This window comes from Siphateles boraxobius, unplaced genomic scaffold, assembly GCF_051911475.1.
Source record: "Siphateles boraxobius isolate OS27281-9 unplaced genomic scaffold, OSU_SipBor_1 65, whole genome shotgun sequence".
Taxonomy (NCBI): Eukaryota; Metazoa; Chordata; class Actinopteri; order Cypriniformes; family Leuciscidae; genus Siphateles; species Siphateles boraxobius.
This window is the reverse complement of record NW_027509192.1, coordinates 6,126,708-6,149,777: the sequence shown is the minus strand read 5'-3', so window position 1 is coordinate 6,149,777 and position 23,070 is coordinate 6,126,708. Positions and strand designations below refer to the sequence as shown.

At 37.0% G+C, this 23,070-nt stretch overlaps 1 protein-coding gene across 1 annotated transcript; it reads left to right on the top strand.

The window, feature by feature from the left end:
- The first annotated feature begins 393 nt into the window (after positions 1-393).
- On the top strand, positions 394-20,878 carry slc7a5 (solute carrier family 7 member 5). The gene is made up of 10 exons (XM_077210446.1): positions 394-1,201; positions 5,429-5,554; positions 12,842-12,947; positions 13,515-13,559; positions 13,821-13,944; positions 14,389-14,492; positions 14,749-14,845; positions 15,700-15,849; positions 16,968-17,145; positions 18,005-20,878. Exons 1-10 carry the CDS (start codon positions 622-624, stop codon positions 18,058-18,060), a joined length of 1,566 nt encoding a protein of 521 aa, XP_077066561.1. The 5' UTR covers positions 394-621; the 3' UTR covers positions 18,061-20,878.
- The last annotated feature ends 2,192 nt before the right edge of the window (positions 20,879-23,070 follow it).

The window sequence follows — 23,070 nt, the reverse complement described above, 5'->3', positions numbered from 1 at the left end:
ATTAGTCAAAATACAGCACAATTAATAATAAAAACAGCCAAGTCTTTTAGAAAATTCTAGTAGCATTACTTGCTCTCTATAGCGTTCAAAAAGTATGGTGAATTCAGGTTGATTGGCAAAAAGTGTCCCAATAAACTTGAATTCACCCTTATACTTTTTTCATACTGTTTATGGAAAGAGAAATAATTGGCCATATTGATTGTCATAAACATGCAACCCTAATTCAATTATTATATGTATTTAAATGTCATGACGTGACTTAACATCTCAAGGGGTACTTAGGGGGTTCAACTGCAAAAAAACCCTGGTTTGACTTGCTCAACCTGATGGACCGCTCAATGCAGAGGAATTGAGACACTAGAGGGCGATAAATATTCCATTAATACTGCGCTCAATGACGCGGTTATTAGGAGGAAAGAGGCAGGCCGAATCAGGAGATGCTTTGTGTGTCTCTACAACGTTGACTTGAAACGATTCAGAAACCACGTTTCTCTGAGTCAGACCTGACTCCACGGTACCGCCGTGCATCAGCGAGCCTAGTCTGAAGGAGCTGAAAGGGTCTTTTTTCACACCTAATAAAAGCAAAACAAAGCGTCTGGCTTTGTTTGACAAAACGAAGCAATGTCAGCGTTGAAGAAACGGAGTTCAAATACATCCGCGGACCGGGATGAAGAGCAGGTGACGGAGAAGATGCTCTCCAGCAGAGGAGGGAATGGCAACATGAGCCGACAAGGAGACGGCACGCCTGAAAGCCCGACCGCAGATATCAGCGCTGCGGAGGGAGAAGAGACAGTCGAGCTTAAAAGAACTATAACTCTCGTGAACGGCGTGGCCATTATTGTAGGCACCATTATTGGTTCTGGTATCTTCGTGACTCCAACCGGAGTGGTGAAAGAAGCCGGTTCAGTCGGGTTGTCACTGGTCGTGTGGTCTGTATGCGGCGTCTTCTCCACTATAGGCGCGCTGTGCTATGCCGAACTGGGGACCACCATCACCAAATCAGGGGGTGACTACGCCTACATCCTTGAAGTTTACGGCTCCCTACCTGCTTTTCTGAAACTCTGGATCGAGCTTCTCATCATAAGGCCGTCCTCGCAGTATATTGTCGCCTATGTTTTCGCCACATACCTTCTGAAGCCCATCTTTCCCTTCTGCCCTGTCCCTGAGCCAGGGGCAAAGCTGGTCGCCTGCCTATGTATCCGTAAGTAACCTGTTACCTCGTTAGGTGGTCGAATAAAATGTTTTACCCCTTTATTTCATATATAAACAAAACCACAGAGGGCTTAAGTCAGCCTTTATCATGGATCTCCACAGTTTAACCTTTCTGACGGTAGTATTTACCCAGCTGTCATTCCACGTGTCATTAACGCGCTTCCATCTTCTCAGCGTTTAAGTCTCATTTACTCGCCGTCAAAATATTTATCTCAGTTCGACCAAGTTATAAATAAAAATTTTTTACTACGTGTCCAAAAGAAAATATGTAATAAGAGACAGAAACACCATGTTTGACACTGATACGGCGTCTGTAGCTTAAATGAGGAAATGAGTATGTTGAAAAGGTGCAGAAAAATTTCATCATCTAGTGAGAGGAAGTGGCACGTGCTACTACATCACCTTGGCGGGCTTTATGCAAATTGATTGCATTCAATTGATAGTATTAATTATACTAATTTAGTGACGCTCTGATATTAATTATATTTTGATTTCGAATGTATATTATATTTTGAGAAAGTGCACTTCAGATTTCTTTTATCTTGGAACTTAAAAAATGCAGAGTAGTGTAGTTTATTTGATGTTTTAAGTTATTAACCAATGCTGATAATGTAAAACATCTTACATTAATAACTTAATAATTACTCTGCTTTTTATGTTGCAGAAACTCCACTTAAATATACCCGTTGGCCTGTATGCAATAACATAACCTGTCTAAACTAAGATTATTCATTGTAAATGATCTGGCTATTGTATTCCCTTATAGATAGAACATGTACGTCTCCAAGATGTCTGTTAAAGAGTGGTTCATCTGGAAAGCATCTGCTGTGTACAAACATCTGATAAACACCTTTAAAAAGTCATTTTTACATACATTCTTTATCATAAACATCTTAAAGACGTTTTCTAAATGTCTATTTAACATCTGACTGGAAACTTCTCATAGATGCTTTGCAGATGAGCAAACACTGTAAAAAAATATGTCTTCCTGATGAAAACACGCACATCAAATAGACATCCCAGAGAAGTATGTGTACTATTAGGTATAGCGTGCCGTAAATTGTGGGTGTTTCCTGCCGTGAGAGTAAAGACTAATAAGAGTTAATGAATGTAGCCCTGCAGTGCTACATTCACAATCACACATTCACAGATCTTTGACATTCATGCTCATGGCAATATGTTGAGGGTTTAATGCACCATGCCAGCTATGCGAGCAATGAAGCCCTCCCTCAGGTTTAAACCAGTCAGGATTAGCAGAATTAGCTTAAACCCTAATTACTAATTGGCCAAAAAAATTAAAACCCATATTTCTCTCTTTCTTTCCCTGTATTTTTTCTTTCTCGCTCTCCTCCTCCTTTCTCATTTAGGCCAGATGAATGCTTGATTGGGGTGCAGGAATGTGTATTCTTTGTGATTGTGAGGGAGTTAATGAACACTGCACCCAGTATCCGCTGTAATCTCGCCCTGCTAATCTAATCCTTCCATAAGAACCCACATGACAAGACAGAAAGGGAGGTAAAGAGGACTATGACCATATGCTCAAACTGAGCAACGACAAGTTATGGGATTTACACATTTGATACAAACACTGAATGTTAAGATCAAGTGCCCAGTTTTTTGTCTGGTTCCTCATAGACAGTATTTGTGTCTGTTGACGTGGCAGCTGCCCATTGTTCCCCTGACCCAATTTCTCATGTGTTTTGAGGTTATGGCCTCCGGGATTGGTTGGTGGCATTAAACTATGCTGCGTAAGTGTGTATCCATGGGAGATGCCCCTTGAGCTAGACCATGCTCTTGCCATAGAGGATTTCAGTAAGGAACCGGTCTCATGATCCTAGTCTATTAAGAACGAGAACTGCAATGCCCGACATTAATCCAACAGTGTTTGCATGTGTTCTTGCTTGAGGGACCCAGGCTCTACTGTCCTACCCAATACAGACCCCCTTTTGTACTTTAGAGGCACACAAAGACTTTTGGGTTTCGCCTCTCTGTTCGGTGCCTAGACCGATTTACAGCTAATGCTGCTTTGAAGTATTCGTTAGTTGATCACATTTAATAGGGAGCTTGGAGGCAGGGGCTGGAGGCTGATGTGATTGGGGCTCATGATTTTTATTATTCCTCCAAAATCTGTTTACCAGTATTTGGTTGGTGAACTTTTATGTTTCAAGCAGACTGTGGCACATCCATTTATTTTTCAAACCACTTACCTTGTGTAACTCTTCCGGGCCGTAGGCAGGGTAGCACCCACACAGAAAGGCCTCATGGTTCATCCAGAATATAGGCCTACTCATACTAATACAGTTATAATCATACAGTCATAAATATAATTTTATGTATTTTTTGTTAAGTATTATGACTGTCGTATATTTATTTATTGAACAAAACAATATGGAAAAATAATTTCAAAATGATTTTTTTGTTAATTCATACAGCACAAGCATAGCAAACCTGTGGGAAAAAATCTGAAAAATTGCAATTAAATGCGTTTTCCTAAATCGTTACCCACACGACTATCAGCCCAGACAAATTCAATCAGTCGTATTCAAAATTGTCACATAGTCGTCCAGTCAATAGGCTTTCTGTTAAAGGGTTTCCATTCATGATTAAAGTAATCCTTACAGCTCTAGGGGGTGAATAAGGCCTTCTGAAGTGAACCGATGCATTTATGTAAGAAAATATAAATTTTTATAACTTTATAAACTATAGGCCTAATCAATATATTGCACAAAGTCAAGCTTCTCTAGCCTGGCAAGCCAGACCTATCAAGATGTTAGGTCTGGGAACTCACAATTGGCATACCTCAATCTGAGGGGCGGGATAAACAGTTGTCTTTCAAATTCCCTCTGCACGCAATAGGACAGCGCTACAACCAACCAGAGCAAGGGACGGCTGTGGCTGAGTGAGTCCCATGCGTTTACACCAGCGGAGCTAGTTGATATATTAAACTTTTGCCGTATCCGGTCGTCAAAACTCCGAACACATCTTCCTTTTTTTAAGAATGACTTAAGTGACGTTCTCTTTACTCCAAGTCCGCTGTTCGCAAGTAGCAGATCACCTATGGAAATCACGCGGAATCGTCACAACTCTAGCGTCATTATGTTAAGCCCGCCCACCAACTCTATACATGATGTGATTGGCCTGACCAGAGTTTGGTTTTTCCAGCTCGAATGCCAACGGAGAGTTGCTAGACCACACTTTGCTGCAAAATATTTTTTGCTGCCGCTAGGGTGCGTCTAGATTTCTAGGCTAAAGCTCCTCCATCACTTATCAAAAATTCAATTCTCGTTTTAGACTTCTAATTCGTGAGCAGTGTTTTGTATTGCTCTATCCTCTGCGCATCCGCGTTCATCAATACGTCATGCGTCAGAGTTCATTCTTTCGCCAGAACTAGACTCGTGTACAGCTATTACCAGAAGCCAGTGATTATAGTTTATACAATTAAAAATATAGATATTTTTCATACAAAAACGCAACGCTTCGCTCCAGAAGGCCTTTATTATCCCCCTGGTGCCATATGGATGAGTTTTATGATGGATGGATGGATGCTCTTTTTTGGGCTTAAAAATCTCAGGCTCTATTCACTCCCATTATAAAACTTGGAAGAGCCAGGATATTTTTTAATATAACTCTGATTGTGTTTGGCTGAAAGAAGAAAGTGATATACGCCAAGGATGGCTTGAGGGTGAGTCAATTATGGGATACTTTTTATTTTTTGGGTGAACTAACCCTTTAATCAGATTGAAACAGAATTAACCCAACAAAAATTAAAGTAAGTGGATGGAATAAGTAGGGCCGAGACATTTGAGTATGATTCAGGTAATCGTTCGCAGATCCACCCTTTAATACAATTAGAACCTATTAGGCAGATTAATGTGTCCTGCAGAATATGATATTTATATTCAGTTAAACCTTACATTTGGCGCTGACATTTTCAAGATCGGACAGATATTTGACCACACTTTATGTCTGATATAAGTACAAATTTGGCAGACATGCTATTTCATTAGAAAAAGTAGCACACTAGAGAGCATGCTGGCACGTGTTACTAAACGTAAACAGCGCTTTGTGAGCGACGCCTCCTGAGTTCAAGCATGGCTGACAAATTCTACCCTAATTAGTTTACCAAGTATTTAGGTTAACTTTCTCTGAACTTGTGTTGTGAAAGACTAAAAATAAGTGCCTGTTGTTCTTTTTCTGCCTCCTTCTCTCCCCATAGTGTTGTTGACTGCTATCAACTGCTACAGTGTGAAGGCCGCCACAAGGGTCCAAGATGCCTTTGCCGCTGCTAAGCTACTCGCCCTGGCCCTCATCATCATTATTGGCTTTGTGGAGATCGGCAAAGGTGGGTAACACACACAAACACACCTAAATGTCAACCAGCAATCAGTCAGGTAACTATACAAGGTGCTGAAGAATGTAATGGAAAACAGCCAAATAGCTGTTATTTTACAATGGTGTTTCCATAATATAAATGAAAGAAAATACATATATATATATATATATATATATATATATATATATATATATATATATAAATTGGACCATGTCACACGGTAACCACAAGAACCCATATGAATAGCACATGTTTGTAAATACCGACAGAGGGAATGTATTGTTTAATGTCTAATATGAATCAAGGTTTGCATGGTATTTGTTTAGATTTGCTATGGATACCACGTACAATTACATTGATACAATGTGTTTCAACAATTTCCATTACAATGTTGCTTTTGCGCTTTGCTTAGCTGGTTTAAAAGTATTTGCAAGCTACACAAAGTTTGACACCAAGTTCAGTTCAACATCAAAAGAGATTTTCCATGAAAAGGGTACAAATCGGTGTCCCATTACTTTTTTAAATCAATTAATAGATAAACTATTAGTTAACATAAAATGAACATAGCTTGTATTTTTAAACAAATCAAATATCCTACCTTAGAGGTTCTGGACTTCTTGACAATATCCAACAATTAAAAACATACAAAATAAGTAAATAATCTCAAATTTGACACAGATTTAGTGCTCTATTGCTTCAGCCATTTAACCCTTTTACAAAATATATGATGAAACCATTATTGTACTATAATTTATATTAAATATAAATATGTCTCTAAAAACAAACATTTGATCCCAAACAATCAATTTTATTTAATTTTCTTTTATCTAATCATTATATTGTATTTATAATTTTGTTTACGTTTTAATTTAATTTAATTTTATTATATATTTTTATATACATATACATTTTTCATTTTTATATTCTATTTACTGGTTATTTTTTGAAAATAATGTATATGATCGTATATAAAAATAAGGTTTATCAGCAGTCTTGGTTCAGCAATCGTGACGCATGCCTCAGGCATGCCTCATATGTCAGCACTCCATCACTTTTTGGGATTTCTGTTGCCTGGACTCAGATTCAGAGAATTGGACTGAATTGTAGACCTGCTGAATGTCCAGCCAGAACAGCAACTCTGATTGTTTGCCATTGAGACACTAAAGCACTGACAGTAATAGTCTAGAGAAATAATAAGCAAACAAAAAGAAAGAGCAGTATAAAGATTTGTACTACTAGATGGCAGACCTTACCCCCAGCCTTGACATGAACTACAGTAGCTAATGTTTAAATGGCCACAGTAACCAAATTGAATTAACATCAGTGGTTTCACAGAGAATCAAGTTTACATTTATACATTGATGCATTTTTGGGTCCACTGTGCACTTTATCTAACTTTTTGGTTCGGTTTCTCATTAGCTTACTGGTATAAGCTCACAAATTCAGAAAGGAACAAGAGGATTTCACAGTCTGAGATGGAGATTAATAAAGGTCCATTCACTTGCTACATGTCCGTGTCTGCTGCACAAACAAAGGCCTGAAGCTGGTATCTCTCAATCAGTTGTGAGTCAGCGAGACAGGACAGGTTAATTCGAATGGATTATTAGATCTTTTATCTCCCCTCCACCTACTCTCACTGCCCACAGCAGTGGACATGTAGTGACAGACAGCAAGATGGTTATTGAAAGAAAGATAAATGGGACGGAGATGCTGTGCTACTTGTTAATCACTGAATCCTGCAATATGGGAGCCAGAACTATTTTAATTGGCCTGCCACACCCAAATTTCGGCAAGACTGCCAGAGTTTGGCCTTGCCTTTGGGTGTGGGTTTCTTTGATTGGTTAAGCCTTTGGGTGTGTCCTGAAGTTACCACTTGCATGATACAGATAAATAAATTTCGAGTACTGAGTGGTCTCAAAAATGAGTACTCAAGTGCTCAGGGGCGGGGCCAGTCTGGAGAGCATGCTGTCTAATGCTAACCAATCACGCAGTTTCTTTTTTTCTGATTGGTTATTGTGGCAAAATACCGCAATAACCAATCAGAATTTTTTTTTCTTATATTAAAATAATATATATATTTTTAATATGCTGATTTGGTGCCCATGAAACATTTATTATTATTATCAATGTTGAAAACAGTTGTGATGCTTAATATATTTGCTCATTGATGAATAAAAAAAGCATTTATTTGAAAAATCTTTACTGTCACATTAGACCTATTTAATGCATCCTTGCTTAATAAAGTATTCATTTCTATTTTTTCTTTTTTTAAATAAAGAAAGTTTCACAGCGATGCAATTCAAGAATGCACGGTGACAATCTTAAAGGGACTGTGTAGTTTTTTTAGGTATTGTATTATCTAAAATCAATATTTTTATTCATAAATATGTCCTCATTGGTGTACAAATACCTCTGCCAATTATATGACTTATCCTCGTAAACGAAGAATTTATCATCTTTATATACATGTGACGGGTAGGTCCACGGAGGCTTCCATGTCGTTCCGCCATCTTGAAAAACTATAATAGCAGAGAGGGTCAAAAAGTACTAGGTCAATGCGTTTCCACGACGTGTTCTCGTTCAGAGCCAGCGTCACGTGACTGAACGCAGCAGAAACGGAGGAGCAGAGCAGTGAGAGGCGCTTGTCACTGCCCCGGCAAGTTTAAAAGGCTGCATTGCACTGTTATTATTCATACTATAACATTCAATTGTTCGTTGTGTCAAGTTGCAGTTTGTTTGAAATAACAAACCTGTTCACCCGAAGGAAAACTCGAAGAAGTGCTATTAGAACACATCCTGTCATAGCTTTTTGGTACATAACAGCTACCGTAGATGCAACACGCATTTGAAAAAGCGAGGCACCGGAGAGCACAATTCGTTTGAATGCAAAATACAATTTCACCGCTAGATGGGAGAAATTCCTACACAATGTCCCTTTAATGAGATTTTATTGATATTATTTCAGTATTGAATGAATTATTTTTATTAAAGGGGCAGTGACAAACGCCTCTCACTGCTCTGCTCCTCCGTTTCTGCTGCTTTCAGTTATGTGACGCTGGCTCTGAACGAAAACACATTGTAGAAACGCGTTGACCTAGTACTTTTTGACCCTCTCTGCTATTATAGTTTTTCAAGATGGCGGAACGACATGGAAGCCTCCGTGGACCTACCCGTCACATGTATATAAAGATGATAAATTCTTCGTTTACGAGGATAAGTCGGATAATTGGCAGAGGTACTTGTACACCATTGAGGACATATTTATGAATAAAAATATTGATTTTAGATAATATAATACCTAAAAAACTACACATAGTCCTTTAAAGCATTGCGACACGCTCAATGAAAAAAGTTGGGGAATGAGATGAGATGTTAAATTAAAATGGAAATATTTAGCAGATATGTGCATGCATTTTGATGTTTAGAATGTGATATTCAGTTAGGGTCTAATGTGAATTGCATATTTAGCGTAGCAACATAAGATTAAACTTTATAAATGTGTCCCAATTCTTGTACTTGTGCACTATTTTGCACAGTGTATAGTATAGTATGCCATTTGGGACAGAACTTATTTAAATCAGTTGTGAGATGGAGTTGATTCCACCCATGTATGTCATGTATAGCTTTCAGTTTTAGTTAGAATGCATTAGATGATTGTTCATGTTGACTGAAGACAGTGAGGCAGCTGGCTAGCTATTGGGCGTATTTATGTGCTAGCTAGATAAGCAAATGCAAAAGGATTGTGAGAACAGCGAGGCCAGAGAATGATGCCTGTGAATTTGATCCATAGATAGACACACCCTTCCTGTTCTGAGAGAGTAATATTTTATAACCTATGTAGGTAGAAATGTCCTAAGATATCTGTATGGCTAAAATGACAAGACAAGTGTCCTATTAAATTAAGTCTTGCTAAAAAGTCTTGCTTTTGAAAGAGCTGTTGAATTCACAGTGTCTTCCTCTGTGACATTTCCTTTCTCTGTGTCAGTTTCTTTGCACAAAGTGGCCTCTGTTTGACTTCTTGATAGACCTATCTCACTTAGAAGACCAAAAAATAATCTCAGTGTCTATCTTAGTGTTTGTCTTTGTTTTGAGAAAAGCACTAGTGCTCAATACTGCTACGTTATCACACCAAACCACCCAGCCGTTGCTAAAACGGAGCATGCAACAGGACACTTTGTGGTTTATCAACCATGCTGAACTCTACAGGGACTGGAGCTCCGCCCACACGGAGACAGTGGGACTCCACCCATTCCCCAGACTCCACTCGCTAATTAACATAATCATTAGTGGGAAGTTTTCAGCTTTGGTCTTTTTGCCACTGTATTGATCATTTTAGTTGAGAGCTGAGTAATGATGGGTAAAAATGAGGGAACAGGAAATGATGCTAGCTGGACTCAATCTGAGCATCGTGGCTCACACTAAAAATAGACTCGCCATTGTGTTTATAATTTGTTGTTTTGTTTTTGGATTTGTTCATTTGTTTTCATTATAGATTTGTTCATTTGTTTTCATTTTTGTTATTTGTTTTGCACTTCTCTGTGACCGTACACTATAAAACATGCTGGGTTAAAACAACCCAATCTGGGTTATTTGGCAACCCAGCGCTGGGTCAAAATTGGACAAACTCAATGTTGGGTTGTTTTTTATCCAGCTGGTTGGGTTAAATGTTGAGTCAACATGCTGGTTGTTTCATTAAAATCAACTATTGATTAAAAAGAACGATATTAATATGGCTTAATATGAACCCAAAATTAAAATCACACAGAATTACTAACCCTAATAATCAAAAGCTGTACATTTATTAATAAGCAAGAACACCCAGGGATGCACAAACATATAGTCAAGAGTTGAGTATGAGTAAAAAAGTGCAGAAAAGAATGTCAACAATTATACAGCTTATACAGTTCAACGAAATTGCTTTTTAAAAGTAAAATATTTAATAACTTATGTTTGAAAACAAATTTGACAATATTTCGCTTATATATCTTGACAAGCTCCTTATAACCTGCACACATAAACAAACAATACAGAGTTCTGAGAACATATTTTACCGTCCAAATTAATAATATTCAGTATTATAACGAATCAAAATCAGTTTATTCAAGGAAAAAGGCGTTTCCATCATGCGAGACAGACCGATGCCGACGGACACATTCAGCTGACTGACATCTCATATAAATATATGAGATTTATAGCAATGTAAATACTTTATAGATTAAATAAAATGTATACAAACCTTTAATTTACTGAAGTAATGCACCAATTCTGCAGCGTTAAAATCTGCTCTCTCCCGACGAGGATGGAGAAGCCCACGCTCTGTGTAACCCATCAGATGGGTTGTTGTAGTAAAGCCACCGCTGGGTTGTTGTGTCGGAGGGCTGTATTGTTTCAAATAACCCAACAAAATGACCCAACATGCTCAACCCAGCGTTTTTTAGAATGTAGGACGCTCAACTCACTAAACCGGCTCACTTTCACACACTGAGCTGTTGCCTGTTAAAAAAAATGTGTGTTAGATGTTACGTGTTGTTTTTAGGAATTCTTCAGATTGAATCAAGGCTATGTAAGCTGAGATCTGCTGTCGAAGCATTTCTCTTAGACAGAGTTTGGGCTGTTCTGTGCTAGCATAGTTCTCTAAAGCTCAGGTCTGAGCCTGTAATACTCAAGTTTATACAAAGAGTTTATACAGGCTTTCAGTCTCGTTCTGCGCCTCATTGCCTCGGGCCTACAGTCACACACACACACACACACACACACACCTACCTCGCCTGTTGTGTCATGTGACCTGGTGGCGTTGGCCTCCATCGATCATCACACTGATTCACATGAGCTCGCCTTGGGCAGCAATCGTTCTTACACTGCAAACATGTTCACAAAATTATTCTCACAATACATTGCCATAAGCAACACTTTACAACAAGTACTTAATTAATCTGGGTGATGTTAATTTCTACATATACAAATATATTTGTATAGAAGTGTCTTATGTTCACTGATCAAAGATACAGTAAAAAAAAAACAATGTAAAATGACTGTTTTCTATTTTAAAATGGAATTTATTCCTGTGATTGCAAAGCCTCCTTTTTTTTCTGTCACATGATCCGTTAGAAATCATTCTAATATGCTTATTTTTTGCAATGTTTTTATTTAATATTTTAGTAATAGTAATATTTTTATGGAAATTGTGATAAATTTTTTCCCCTGCATTTTCTGAAACACTTATTTGAATTATATATACATATATATATATATATATATATATATATTAGTCACTTTTGATCCATTTTTATGTGATTTTGCTGAATAAATGAATGAATCTTACTGACCCCAGACTTTTGAACGGTAGTTTGTATATATAATATATACAATATAAATCCCAGTTGCCATAGTTAACTATTAATTTACTATGGGGGAACAAAGAGAAATATTCAATTGATGGTCCATTTTTAGATTTAAGAAGGTTGTGGTCATGTGCTTTACTTTCTGGGCCTTAAGGTCTTTAAACCTTGAAAATATGCAAATTAGGACATTCAATCAGTTGAATAAATAAAGAATAAATAACCACACATTCTCAAAGAAAAGAAAGAAAGTACAAGAGAGTCTCCTTGTGTAGCGATATTCACAGAAATGATTTCTGGAGTACTCAAGTTGCAAGTCACTTTTTTATGATTTAGTCTCAGATTCTTCTGTTCTGCATATACATTTCTTCAAACCTGTGAAACTAGTTATTTTCGGACCCCTGTTTCGTTAGCATAAATTGAACCAATACGGCATCTACTTTTAGGGAAGGCCTCGTCGTACGACCCACAGGCTTTGGAGAGATGGATGCACGTAGAGGCTTGGTCTCTCCCGGCTTTCTCATGGAACAGATAGAGAGCGGGCCTCAGCCTGAAAAAACACTCTTCATCTGTTGATCCAGTGCGAACTTCACAGGCTTTGGGTGTTCAAGAATGTGCAAACCCTCCGTTTTCTCTCCGGTTCTTGTTTTCCCATCACTGTTCCGTTTCAGTCGTGTCATCTGCGACATCGACCCTCATGTGCCGACCTTCTGCCCACAACCAGCTTTGAGAATGTCAGCATGTTGATTTTGAAAATTCGTCGTATTATGATAGCAGGAAGCCACTTTTTAACTTTTTCCATGCAAGCTTGTTTGTTCCTCTCATGGGGAAATATTGTGGGAATTGTAGAGTACTCCCCAGATATTATGACTTGTTTGGGTTGTTTGTTACATAATGTTCCTGATAGTTTGCAACAGCACTGTAATCTCATGTTTCATGCTGATTGTTTCTGTCCCAGGTGATACTACTGATCTTCTGCCTGAAAATTCATTCAAAGGAAGCAAAACAAACTTTGGCAACATCGGACTGGCTCTTTACAGTGGGCTGTTTGCTTATGGAGGATGGTAAGACCACAGAACTTCTCTATATTTGGGCGAAACTAGGGTGAAAGCAGGAAGAGTTAGACTTTGACTTTTAACAAGGGAAATCACTAGTAAAATGTAATGCTACACCATGCGATCCAAAATATCCTTCCATGTAAATCACATTTTTTATCCTAAAGAGTCTTGACTACAACAACATAGAATAAGGTATTTTGAAGAACACTTGATTTCTTTTGGTCATGCTGAGTAGACCCATCCACTGTAAAATCCCATTGGTCCAAAATCCCACATAGTTGTTTTGATGATTCCTGTGTTTGTACTTTGCATGGAAATCAGCTGAACTTATACTTCACTCTGCATATTCAGCTGGCGCAGGAAGAAGTATTACAATATCCACAAAATTTTACACTTCCCCTTAATTAGAATTCAAAACTATTTGTCGGTCATTCTATAATTTCTCTGCATCCTCTTTCAAATTATTATAGTTTTTTATTTTATTTTATAGTTTCTTCGTCTTAATTTTTGGCCTTCAGCAGTTGAAATTGTAGGATAGCATTTTTTAATGTTTGCATTTACCTTTTCTACCAGGAATTATTTGAATTTTGTCACAGAGGAGATGATCGATCCATACAGGTAAGTCAAAAAAATATTTTTTCCCCTTTTTTTAGGGAGCAAACGTTTCAGTCCGATGGAAAGATCTTATGATTTAGACAGCTTATATATAGGTACTTATCGTAAATTAATCATGTCAAATTGTTCTTTACAAAATTAGATGCACCAAAAACAACTGTGTGCAAATTAGGTCTTTAATTAAAAAAAATTTAAGTTAAAAAGCATAGTGAAGTTTTTGCGAGTAGTGTGTTATGTTATGGTGTATGTGCTGGCGTTTTACAGAAATCTGCCTCTGGCTATCATCATCTCGCTTCCCATTGTGACCGTTGTCTATGTGCTGACCAACCTGGCCTACTTCACCACGCTCAGTCCGGAGCAAATGCTCTCCTCTGAGGCTGTTGCTGTGGTGAGTGTCGCCACATAGACATATCCTATTCCATATTCACCTTTATCAACTCAATGTGATTATTTATTAACTCAGTTACTTGTTTCTTTTTTATTAAAAAAGAAACAAGTTTATTAAAAAAGAACAAGTAAAAAAGGTCCTAGATTGTGGAATAAGTTACCGTTGGATGTTAGATCCTCCATAAATTTAAATGTTTTTAAGGGCCGCCTAAAATCACATCTGTATTCTTTGGCTTTTTAGTACAGTGTATTTGGATGTTTTCTGTATGTTTTGTATGTCTACATGTTTGCTGGTTTCTTTTTATTGTGATGTACAGCACTTTGGAACTACAGTGGTAGTCTGTAAGGTGCTATATAAATGAATAAACGAACGAAACGAACGAACGAACGATTAATGTTTATTAAAATTACACAATAATTATATAAGCTGTTGTTGTTTTTTCAGGACTTTGGAAACTACCACCTGGGGCCAATGGCTTGGATAATCCCTGTGTTTGTGGGTCTGTCCTGCTTTGGCTCTGTGAATGGCTCTTTGTTTACTTCATCTAGGTAATGCACACACACTTTATAAACACACAGGTTATAAATATATCCTTTGTTGAAAGAGGTCACATTAATCAGATTACTTTACTTTAACCATACAGATTAATTAAATAAACAACTTAGTGTTGTACTAAAGTCACCCTGCAGGCTTTTCCACTGCAAATGCTGCTCAGGTTAGCATCCAACAGATCTGTTTGTAATGCTGGTTAGTATCAGACCTAATGGCCAAAACGCTCTTATGTATCTTTCTCTTTCCCTTCAGGCTGTTCTTTGTGGGCTCCAGAGAAGGTCATCTTCCCAGTTTGCTGTCGATGATCCACCCTGATCTAATGACCCCTCTGCCTTCGCTTATATTTACTGTAGGTGTCCACAACCAACCACATCCCTTCATCCAATATGACTTTCAATTTATGACTTTCAAATGTGATTTCAATACGACTTTCAAATTATGTCCAGTTTCTTTGTTGATTATTTTTTTCTTTTTTTAACGCGTTTTAACTTTTTTAATTTGTGAGTGAATTATTATTCTTATTCTTTTCAATTAATCATTTTAACCAGTTCTAATTTTTGAGTGAATCATTCTGCTGAATTGGTTCTTTTCAATAAATCGTTTTAACCAGTTCTATTTTGAGCAAAACGGTCTTTTGAGTCATTTCTTTTCTTCTTTTTTTTTTCAATGAATTGGTTTAAGTGGTACCAATTTTTGGACAAATTAATCTTTTGAATTGATTATTCGGTTCCCATTTTTGAGCAAATATATCTTTTGAATCAGTTCTTTTTGATGAATCATTTTAACCAATTTTTAAGCAAATCATTTATCGGTGTTTGACATCAAAGTACCACGAGAGCGATTAAAGAGCAGACGGCTCTGTATGCTTTCGAATCGCTCTTGCGGCACTTTGTCATACACCGATACGTCTGTGCATAGTCTGTGACTGCTTCAAGTTAAACACCTAGTTATTCTGAGAATCTGTTTAATTTTTAAGTGACTCATTTGAGTGATCATCTCACGAGTGAATCGATCATTTGAGCGAGTTCTTTTTAGTGAATTGTTTGTACTGATTCACAAATCAGAATGAATTAGACTGCATTTTACTATAAAGGTCAATTAACACACAAAGAAATGATTGACCCACATAAAAAAAAGAATTAACCAACTTAAAATAAAAGATTCCTGGATGCCAAATAATTTTCTTTACTTTTCCCTTCACAGTGTATCATGACTCTCCTCTACGCCTTCTCCAATGACATATTCTCTGTCATCAACTTCTTCAGCTTCTTTAATTGGCTTTGCATTGCCATGGCGATCCTTGGCATGATGTGGTTACGCTACAAGAAACCCGAGTTGGAACGACCAATTAAGGTGAGCCAGGGGGCGGAGAAAACAACTTTTGATTGGCTGAACATCTGTAAGTGAACACAGATGGACTTTGTGAGGTGGAAGGAGGTCATACTTTCAAATCCATGAGAATTGACCTGCCTTAATATGTGTTCTCTGTCTAAATTCGAACACACCCAGCAAGAGAATGGTAACACACAGGCCCTTTTGTGTGCCTCTCTCATTCATCCACATTCTGCTGGACACTGAGGGATGTTCATCAAAGGAGGTTTGGAGGCACTGGAGTGAAAGAGGCCATTTGCTTATTGCTCATAATCTTGTTCTCATTTTCAATCTCATTAGGGACAATCCATTGTCTGTTGTTATTTATTACTGCTTCTGATGTTGTCTTTAGACACTTTACTGATTTCACTGATGGTTTTAACTATTGAAGTGTCAAACTTCCAGACGTTAAGAATCCTTATAATACACTAAGAATAAGGAGTATTATATTACTTTCAAAGAAAATTACTACTATTCAAACGATTGGGTGAGATATTAATACTTTTTAAATGGCAAAAATTGTCTTTTGTGGCTGTTCAAATACATTCGACTACTTGAGCGTTACAGAACGAAAGCAATACTGTTGAATGTGTTTTCAAATACCTCTGGAAGTGGTCGAAAGTGGACAAGCTTTAAACTTTTTAGACCCCCGTTTACACCTGTATTTAGCATCGTCCACTTGTGATCCGATTAACCAAAACGCATCTTAATACCAGGTATAGAAATCGGCTAATCACAAAGAGCAAGAATCTACTCTGGGGAACTTTGTGATGTAGTTGTAAAGAGAAAAAAGACAGGAGAAGGCTATAAAAAGTATTGCTTTGAACCTTGGAGCACTGTGAAGTTCATTGTATATAAATGGAGAAAACACAACACAACCCAAACATCAAAGATCAGGATGTCCTACCACACTGAGCAGCCAGAGAAGAATGGTGATTGTCAGAGAAAAGGGCTACATTAAGCTGTACACTTCTACAGTGCGTGTCTTTCATATGTGAAATAAATGTTCCTTAATAAACATACGTTATACTTTGCGACTGCACTTTAAATAGGCTTTTGATCACATTTTCAAAGCTTTCCCACCTCTCTCTGTCCACTAGGTCAATATCCTGCTGCCCATTTCCTTCGTACTGGCCTGCCTGTTCCTCATCGTGGTGTCCATTTGGAAAACCCCTGTGGAATGTGCTATAGGATTCGGAATCATCGCCACAGGAGTTCCCGTCTACTTCTTCGGCGTTTGGTGGCAGACCAAGCCAAAATGGCTTTTGCAGATCATCTGTGAGTGTCTCTTAATGAGAATGAGATAAAAGATGGTTCTAGACAGTTAAAACTGCATTGAAAAACTTGCAATCTGAAACACTAACTGACTTTGAGTGCCATTCTTACATCTGACAAAGTTAATGTTTAAATTAAACTTGTGACTAAACTGCTTTTCAAGACAAAATTAGATATTTACAATGCATTTAACCTCCATAATTTGACAGATTTAAAGTGTTAAAATAATATTTAGTAATGAATGGTTTAGGGTTTGATGTGCCTTGTTATATTGCAATTTTTTTAGGCCTCACGTGTATTTAAAAAAAACAATTTACAATAGCATGCACTAATGAATCATACTCAAAATAAAATGTAAAATAAATTAAAGTTAATAAATGATAGAATTAATTGCATAAATCAATGGTACTCAATATATGTTTTTTAAAATGTTTTTCAAATTAGTCTCTTAGTCTCACTAAATCTGCATTTATTTGATTAAGCATCCAGGGAAAACTGATATATTGTGAAATATTATTACAATTTAAAGTAGCTGTTTTCTACTGTAATATATTTAAAAATGTAATTTATTCCTGTGATGCAAAGCTGAATTTTCAGCAGCATCATTACTCCAGTCTTCAGTCACATGATCCTTCAGAAATCATTCTAATATGCTGATTTGTTGCACAAGAAACATTTCTTTTTATCATCAATGTAACAGTTGTTCTGCTTAATATATTGTGGAAATCGTGCTACTTTTTTCAATATTCTTGATTAATCAAAAGAACGGAATGTATTTGAAAATAGAAACTTTGTGTAACATTATAAATGTCTTTACTATCTTTTTTGATGAATACATATATGTTTCTTTTTTCCTGTCCAGTCTCTACCACTGCGACATTCCAGAAACTGATGGAAGTGGTTCCTCAGGAGTCCTGAAGAGCAAACGGAGCGACAGATGCCTCATATCCACCTCAGACTCCCTTACTGTATTCGTCGACTGCCTCACCTCTCCTCGTGTGTGAGCCAGAAAAAACGCCTTATCCTGCTGCCACAGGCAACATCTATATTAATCACCACGTACAAAACCAGAATGTCACAGGAGCATTTCAATTGAGATGTAGATTTTGTCAGTCCTTTCTCAATCAAATGTATTACTGTACACGTTTCAGTCTTTATCTTCAAGTTACAAGTTTTCAATCAGGATTTGATATATATTTTTTCAACCATTGGTGATGTGTGTCATATAACCACTGTGAGTGGTTTGCTTTGGTCATCCCTTTATTTTAGGGCCTTGTATGCGTGCAGTAGTATGATTATAAGCTTTCTGTATCGCATATCGCCAGCTTTTGTTTCAGAATGTACCTCACGCGAAAAGTGCGTACGGAAAATGCTTGTGGGGAGGCGCCATTGTCTCTCTCAGCAACCAGAAACATGATTCCCACCTGACTGACAAATTTGCTTCTTGGATTGCAATGTTTTATTATATCTACATTAATTTCCTTTTCTACAGCAAATTTGCCCTGTTTGCTGTGCCTTTTCTGCCGGTGTAGAAATTTATTATTTTTTGAGATCAACTTGAAATGACTTTATACTTCGACAGATTTATTTTTGATAGCTTAATGCATTTCATTTATGCATCAACTGTTACTAAAAATTTCAAGGAATCTCCATTTTTTTTGGGTCATGGTCCTTTAATTGGATGTATCCAATTCTTTATTATTATTATTATGGAAGGCATAGACATACAGTATTCATAAAATCAGAATACCTAAGCTTGCTGCTTACCTCAGTGAATATACAGTACATTACACTCAAAAACCATGTATTTTTATGCCTAATTATGATTTTACGAAGCACAAAATGTGAGGCGCTGTTTGTCTTATTTCTTTCAAGTAAATTTTTAATAGCACCTTTTTTCTGCGTCTGTCACACAGATAACCACATAAATACGTGAAGTACTTAACACTGGACCATCTACTTTATTTCATTCTCCTTGTATTTTGGCAATTATTTAAACCAAGCATATTAGCTTGGTAGTTGCGAATTTTTTAAAGAAAATTGCCCATTTTTATAATTATTTAAAACAGTTTTTTGCTTTTGTAATACGTATGGCCTGTTGGCTATTGCGACTCTTTATTGTACCGTCAAGGTATTGTTAAAAATCCCCTTACCGTAGAGATTTTAGTGCCTCATCAGTTTGTGGACTGACAAAATCGAACTGATTTTGCTGTAAAATGCGACATGCATCATTGTGTTTCAGTTTTAGGCTGCATTCGGATGCAGTGCTTTTGGATTATCCTAGTTTTGGTTAAATGGTTATTTGTTCCTATACTGGACCAAATTTGGTGTATGTGTGAAAACTTGGGGTGTTTTCTGGTGATGCAGGGGATGATATTTTAGGACAAATGGAAGTTGTCCTTTGATTATTATGATTACAGAAGCATTTCCTTGGCTTCTGCTTTGAAGGACTTTTAAGAACTGAGATGCGTTTCTTTAATGCTGTTATGATTTTAGTGGGTGATAATGAAGCTTTGCATTATTTAGAGAATTACAGCAGTATGACTAACACTCCAGCCAATATGACCAATTTATCTAATTTAAATAGTTATGTAGAAGTTTACTTATTTGTATTTATTTATTTGTAGGGTCATTCAGTTAGTGCTCTAATAATTTTTACAGGGCATTTTTCTAAAAAAAAAATGCTAAAAATGGTTACTGATACTTTTTCCTTCTTTGATATTTTGTTTTAAATATATACTTGTGTTTTTTGGTCTGTTTTTTTTTTTGTGAAACTGTAAATGTTTTTGTAACTGCTGGCTTGGTAAGTTACCATTGGTGCCCATTAATATAAAAATAACTGAGGGGGTGTTTACACAACATTGTTTTCAACTAAAAACAGAAAACTTTTTATGCATTTTGGCCGTTCATTTACTCAACAAGGCGTTTTAGGGGGCTGAAAATGCAAACTTTTGGAAGTGCAAGTTTTTGAAAACGATAGTGTTATCGTCTCTGTAAACTACAAAAACGCGAGTTTGTGAAAACGATGTTCAGTCTGTAGGCGAGTAGTTTTTCTTTACAAAGCATTTTTAGTCATTTTCACCTATCCATGAACATTGCAATGGCATCAACAGCGATAGATGATTGTCACTACATTTAATTACATTTGTTCACAAGAGTTGGTAGTTCTTTTTTTTTTTAATAAAGGAAAAAATCTCAAAGATATGACTGATTCTTATTTGCATGTTTGTTTCAGAATAAAAATGGTTCACTAAACAGTTTCTTTAAACTGTAGTTTCTTTACAACCTCAATATTTTTGCATTTACAAACTGGCATGTATAATTAACCTTTAGACCACAATCATGAACGGCCATCTTTGTGTCACACAGACAGACAAACCCTTTTACCCGAGGGCAGACTCAGTCTTTCGTCACTTCACTTTGAGGCTCGTTTGAGAGAAGACATTCTTGTTTTCTTGTGTGATCTGTAAATTCCATGTTCAGCTGATTTCTGTTCAGTCAATTGCTCTGTTAATGGTTGTAAGTATTCTGTCCTGTCTTCTCTGTGATGTGAAATACAACTACGAAGAGATCCTATCGAGCAGTTCATAATTCATTTTCTTTTGATGCCATGGTTATACATCTACTGTACACATATGTGTTTAGACATTAAACAGTTCATTCTCTGAAGTGATTTTTACTTTGCCACAGAACATTGTTGAGTATTCAGAGAAATAAAACATGAATGCATTCAAAACTTGAGTACTATGTGTTTTTGCAGATTAACAGATGTTCATTGATATAGCAGCACAAATATGAATATACTTCAGTTAATAAATTACTAAAGTTAATAATATAGGCCTATTCATAAAAACAACCTCTATGAAATTATAATTAAAATACAATATTTAGAAATAAAATTGAAATATAATTTATTATGTAGTAAAATTATAGTTAAATACTTTAAACATGATTAACATATATATGCAAAATATATTATACAAATATATTTTAAATAAATAAAAACTTTTTATTATGCAGGGCACGCAGTCTGAATGGAAGTTTTTGGTGTTGCTATATTTATTTATTTATTTATTCGGGACAGTGCACATATGCATGATATACTATTAAACCACTTGTGACTGGCTGCCTAGTGCCTACAAGAATGAATTCTCTCAAGAAAACTTTCTCTTTCATGAATTCTTGTAGCTCGTGACTCCAAAAAAAATGGGCTCATGCAAGTTGGACTCCGAGAATCTGTCCCACAAGTGATTTTACTCCTAAGGGTGCATCAGCTGCTGTGGCCTAAAAATCTTTCTCGTCATGTGAGTTACATGGAAAAGATTAGCCAATGTCATTTCACTTCCTCTTTTATTTGTTGTTTTATCCAGGATTCAAACTTCTTTTTTTGTTTGTTTGTTTATTTAACAAATGAATCGATCTTTAGTGATAAAGAGTGAAGGGCACTAATTCAGCCATTTAAAGTAGCCTACAGTAAATTATTTCTGCACCATTAGCTACTGGCCCCAAGTGGCATTGAAAGAATATTGAAAAACAAACTAAAACCCCTCGTACGAAAATCTTTGGATGACAGTCTTTGGTATATAACATATAAATAATCATTTTGTTGTGTTTACACATGCCATTGGTTTACGCATATACACTCACCTAAAGGATTATTAGGAACACCATACTAATACTTTGTTTGACCCCCTTTTGCCTTCAGAACTGCCTTAATAAAGGTGCTCAAAGCATTCTTTAGAAATGTTGGCCCATACTCATAGGATAGGATCTTGCTGTTGATGGAGATTTGTGGGATGCACATCCAGGGCACGAAGCTCCCGCTCCACCACATCCCAAAGATGCTCTATTGGGTTGAGATCTGGTGACTGTGGGGGCCATTTTAGTACAGTGAACTCATTGTCAAGAAACCAATTTGGTATGATTCGAGCTTTGTGACATGGTGCATTATCCTGCTGGAAGTAGCCATCAGAGGATGGGTACATGGTGGCCATAAAGGGATCGACATGGTCAGAAACAATACTCAGGTAGGCCGTGGCAATTAAACGGTGCCCAATTGGCACTAAGGGGCCTAAAGTGTGCCAAGAAAACATCCCACACCATTAAACCACCACCACCAGCCTGCACAGTGGTAACAAGGCATGATGGATCCATGTTCTCATTCTGTTTACGCCAAATTCTGACTCTACCATCTGAATGGCTCAACAGAAATCGAGACAATTTTGGTGAGCTCTTGCAAATTGTAGCCTCTTCTTCCTATTTGTAGTGGAGATGAATGGTACCCGGTGGGGTCTTCTGCTGTTGTAGCCCATCCGCCTCTAGGTTGTGCGTGTTGTGGCTTCACAAATGCTTTGCTGCATACCTCGGTTGTAACGAGTGGTTATTTCAGTCAAAGTTGCTCTTCTATCAGCTTGAATCAGTCAGCCCATTCTCCTCTGAACTCTTGCATCAACAAGGCATTTTCGCCCACAGAACTGTCGCATACTGGATGTTTTTCCTTTTTCACACCATTCTTTGTAAACCCTAGAAATGGTTGTGCGTGAAAATCCCAGTAACTGAGCAGATTGTGAAATACTCAGACCGGCCCATCTGGCACCAACAACCATGGCACGCTCAAAATTGCTTAAATCACCTTTCTTTCCCATTCTGACATTCAGTTTGGAGTTCAGGAGATTGTCTTGACCAGGACCATGCATTGAAGCAACTGCCATGTGATTAGTTGATTAGATAATTGCATTAATGAGAAATTGAACAGGTGTTCCTAATAATCCCTGAGGTGAGAGTATTTTGCTGCGTGTGCTCTCTGATTATGGTCAGTCCTTATATGGACATGGTTTAGGCGCATTTTATGCAAATTACTAGTTGTGACCAATGAAGGTCGCTCATAATGAAATCGGAATATCGGATTATATTATCGGATATATCGTA

Bases quoted from the DNA above. Each gene is read 5' to 3' on its own strand.
- slc7a5 (XM_077210446.1), top strand. From the start codon at position 622: ATGTCAGCGTTGAAGAAACGGAGTTCAAATACATCCGCGGACCGGGAT. The intron at 1,202-5,428 runs GTAAGTAACCTG...CTCTCCCCATAG, and splicing joins GGTCGCCTGCCTATGTATCC to TGTTGTTGACTGCTATCAAC. The intron at 13,560-13,820 runs GTAAGTCAAAAA...GGCGTTTTACAG, and splicing joins GAGATGATCGATCCATACAG to AAATCTGCCTCTGGCTATCA.